General features: G+C 45.1%; 1 protein-coding gene across 6 annotated transcripts in view; it reads left to right on the top strand.

Moving 5' to 3' along the window:
• Mknk1 (MAPK interacting serine/threonine kinase 1) overlaps window positions 1-4,569 on the top strand; it is a 45,491-nt gene that overhangs the window by 28,279 nt on the left and 12,643 nt on the right. For all 6 annotated transcript variants that reach the window (XM_029540114.1, XM_021200025.1, XM_029540111.1 and 3 more), the window contains one exon: window positions 3,450-3,505. In XM_029540114.1, the coding sequence (XP_029395974.1) occupies window positions 3,450-3,505 (56 nt within the window). The remainder of the gene's footprint in view (window positions 1-3,449; window positions 3,506-4,569) is intronic.

Raw genomic sequence — 4,569 nt, forward strand, 5'->3', positions numbered from 1 at the left:
CCAGTAAAGAACATCCCTCCATGGCTTCTGCATCAGCTCCTGCTTTCTGACCTGCTTGAGTTCCAGTCCTGACTTCCTTTGGTGATAAACAGCAATGTGGAAAATGTAAGCTGAATAAACCCTTTCCTCCCCAACTTGCTTCTTGGTCATGATGTTTGTGCAGGAATAGAAACTCTGACTAAGACAGGTCCCTTTTAAAAAACACAAGTATTACAAGAATATGCTTTTGTTTAAATCCCAGGTGTGGGGATGTGGAGTAGCTTCAGACTGACTGCAGCAGCTGACTATGATTTGCCTCACGCTCTAGCAGAGGCATGGTTTTGCCAGCTGTAGATAGTTTCTGCAATTGTGTGACACTTGAAATTCTATGAACTTTTCAGAGGGTATATAAATGCTAGTACCCCGATAAGCTGTGGTCATTCAGGGGTTGGCTGCAGTTTGTTACTAGTTGTGCTCAGAAAAGAAAGAAGTCAGATTCAGAGATCTTCCCCACATCCCTCTTCCTCTCCTTTCTAGTGACGGGGTGAAGAAGGAATAAAATGTGCAAAAAAAAGAAGAACCCACAAAGTAGCAAAGACATGTATGTGCAAGGAGTATACCCAAGGAGGCCAGAAACGTCAGATCCCCTGGATCTCAGCTTACAGGTGGTTATGGGCTGCCTGGTGTGGGTGTTGGAATCCAAACTGTGTCCTCTGGAAGGATGATTAACAGTCTTAACCATCAGGCCATCTCCCCAGCCCCTCCTTTTCCTTACAAACGATGTAAAACTCATAAATGAATGGCCCATTCCCACAGGAGCATTTTAGCATCATTCCATTTCATCTTTTAAAGCATCTTTCACATTGGCCTGGTAGGAAAAGGTAGTCCTCCGTATCGGATAATTTAAGAACTACTGTGGTGAATTTAATCTTTTTGCATATCCATAGCCTGTTGGACTATTTCATACATGTTTTAATGCCACAGAAAACTGAGTTACCCTCTTGTGTTCCTTCAGTGGTAACACATATCCTGTGGCATTCTGGTAAGGATTAAGAAAGACAACAGTGTCCTCCATGGTAGTTAACACATTATACTTGTTATGTATTAGGTATGTATTATGTATTTATGGTAGTTGACTGTATCTTCTGTAAGTCTTATGGGTAAATGTGTGTACATGTCAGGAACTATACCCATGTATAGTCCCATGTGGGGTAATTGTGCACAGTTCTTGTCATGTATATGCTACATATAGAAGATTCACACAGCTACATACACAAATTCATATATAATAAAGGCTCTAAGCATATATGTATATACTTATTCATATATATTTATTATATGTATCATATGTTTTGTGTGTGTGTAGATTAGATGTGGCCTGTGTTAAATGTTACCTCTTCTGCCCTCTCTCACTGGACATAAAGAGTTTTTACTTCTAAATTACTTTCCTTGAAGCAAAGCATTCTTCCTGGTTTGGACGGGGAAATGGAGGTAGAGCAAATAATTGGTTAGCTCTACTTCCTGCACATCTGTGAGTGCTCAGAGCCAGCTGCAGGCACGCCGTACATGGATGGCACTCTGTGTCAGACATCGAGCATAGCCAAGTGTGGCAGGTGAGCAGCCAGTCGGGTTCATTGACTCCTCCTGGGTCCTCGGTGGCTGGAAGTGATCTACAGACTGCTGGTGTCCATGCTGAGGCCCTGACTCTGCTCTGAGCTGAGAATCCCTAGAAGGGTAGCTGAGCATTGCACAGCATGATGAATGGAAGCGGTTCTGTCTCTGAAAGCTGGGGTGCATGCAGGGAACACCTGCCTGACAAAGATTTACAACTGCTCCCCAAGCTGCCTCTGCAGATTGCAAAACTGGGTCATGCTTTTCACAGGAGCCATACCTTGGAGGAGGGGTAAAGGCAGTTTTATTTTTTATTTATTTATTTATTTATTTACAAAAATGCACTAAAGGGACCAGAGGCCAATGGTGTCTTAGAAGTTCTTGAAGTGCTTGTTACCATCTAGCTGGCCCGTGCCCATGTGACTAGAAGTTGGAGAGGATGAAAAACGATTTCCAGGTGAACTTGGCTGTTTTCTAAATAACTTCATGCCGGGAAGATGAATTGGGCAAGAATGGGTCAGCCTCAAAACAAGTTCCCTACTTTTAAATACTGGACACACTGCGGCGTAACCTCTGGGAAATGAACCAGAGCCGCTCGATGGCTGGAGCACTCACTCAGGCAGCCCCTTTATTACAGCCCGGCTCCCCGAGTTCTCGGGCTGAGGCACAGATGGGCCACGGGCACCTATTTGGAGAGTAAGGCTCTGTGTGCAGCTTGTGATCTTCTGTGGGAGCACTTGCCATAATGGAAAATATCCTTCACTTTTAGTGCGGTGAGCAGTAGCCTGACTCAATTTGTGCAGGCCGGGCTGAGTTGCTCTGGGTTCTCATTCAATTAGGTGACTGATGAAGTTACTTAGCTTGCTGGAGCTCCGCTGTTTCTTCTCTAGTGAAGTAGCTGCAGAAGGCTGGACCTGTTAATAGAGAATTGAGGGCTGCCTGAGAAACTGATCCAGGGAGTTTGAATGTGGCAAGTTCACTTTCCCCATCATCGCTCTGTATCTTCAGCTGCTTCCCAGGCCTTCGAAGCAGCATGTTCAATCTTTAGGCAGTGTCATGTGTGCTGTCAAGGGATGGAGGTAGAATTCCGTGTTCTCTGCCAGAACACCATGGCCTCCTTTGTTAGCTTTGTTAGAAGCTGGATTCCACCCCACCCCCACCCACCCCCGTGAAAATTTAACACCTTCGTAGGTCAGCTGCTATCTACAGGCCTCTGTAGGAGGTGTGGCCCAAACACTGGGTGTCTACTCTGAAGAGCTGTGTGCTCTCTAGATCAAAGCTTTGCTGCAAACAGGGCGGCCAAGTGCGCACGTGTGGTGCGGAGCAGGTAAGAGGGAGAACTGAGAAGCCTTGGGAGAATTGCAGAGTAACACTTGGTCCTCAGAACACTCCAGGAGTCACCCTGGAGGACTCTTCTTCTAAAATCAGTTACACAAGAAGAAATGAGGGAGAGCCATCCTGGTCCCAAGATGCTCTCAAACAAGGCACTCATTATTTCTGCATGGCTGTCCCAAGCCTTGCCATTTGCAGGGCTGTCTGCCTTGCTTTATGTCAGGTGGCACAGTAAGAATTCTCAGTTGTCTCTGCAGTGCTGAAAGTAGGCTACCCGGGATTCATTTAGCGCTTCTTATCCCTGCCAGATTTCTAAAGCCTCTACTTCAAAAGAACTTTGCAGAATCAACCGTGCTCTCTGTTTGTGTCTCTGGTTACCGCTGCCTCCTGCAGCTCGTTGATTTTTTAATGTACCATAATTGGGAATTAATCTGCGAACAACAGCATTTGGAAAAAATTAATTGTGTGTGGAATGTTTGATAATTATGTGCATATGTTAACCCCTTCTTTGCTGTTTGTCACTCCAGGCATTGCTCACCGTGATCTGAAGCCAGAAAACATACTGTGTGAATCTCCAGAAAAGGTACTTGGCCTGGTTTGGGATGTTACAGTTCATGTTGATCAGGAATCCCTCCCTGCCTCAATGGAGGGAGTCAGAAGTCAGTCCCCCTGGCCGAGTACCAAGAGCAGCTTAGTACGAACACAGGAGAATGTTGTACATAATATGTAATGTCCTCACATTCCAGCTTAGTATGAACACATGAAAATGTTGTACCTAATATGTAATGTCCCCACATTTCAGCCAGGTTTGGCAGCTTACACCTGTAATCTGAGCCCTCTCAAGGCTGAAACAGGTGGGTTACCACGAGTTCAAAGCCAACCTTGGCTACAGAGTGAGACCCTGTCTGAAATGACCCCCACACCACTCCCCCCCAAATTCCAGGTAGTTAATCCTTGTGCCTTTTTGATCTTATCATATGTTTGATTGGCTTCCGCATGCAAGCTTGTAAAATATGTGAGCCTTGAGCAGCATTAATATTTTCTATCACAGTGCTTCAGAGCAGTTGGTGTGAGTCAGAGACAACTGAAATATGTTCTTCTATATGGCTGTCTCTGCCCATAAATGCTGTGGTATGGTATTATGCCAGATGGTGTCTACTATTAGGAGTAATAATTAGGGAGCAAGGGAGCAAGTTCTTGATAAGACTTTGTTTCTCTTTCTTTCTCTTTCTTTCTTTCTTTCTTTCTTTCTTTTTTTGAGATATTTTCATTTACATTTCAAATGCTATCCCAAAAGTTCCCTATACCCTCCCCCCCGCCAACTCCCACTTCTTGGCCCTGGCATTCCCCTGTACTGGAGCATATAAAGTTTGCAAGACCAAGGGGCCTCTCTTCCCAGTGATGGCCAACTACACCTTCTTCTGCTACATATGCAGCTAGAGACATGAGCTCTGTGGGTCCTGGTTAGTTCATATTGTTGTTCCACCTAACCTTCAGCTCCTTGGGAACTTTCTCTAGCTCCTCCATTGGGCAACCTGTATTCCATCCAATAGATGACTGTAAGCATTCACTTCTGTATTTGCCAGGCACTGGCACACGAGACGGCTATATCCAGATCCTTTCAGCAAAATCTTGCTGGCATCTGCA

Source organism: Mus pahari, chromosome 6 (genome assembly GCF_900095145.1).
Source record: "Mus pahari chromosome 6, PAHARI_EIJ_v1.1, whole genome shotgun sequence".
In the NCBI taxonomy this organism is placed as follows: domain Eukaryota; kingdom Metazoa; phylum Chordata; class Mammalia; order Rodentia; family Muridae; genus Mus; species Mus pahari.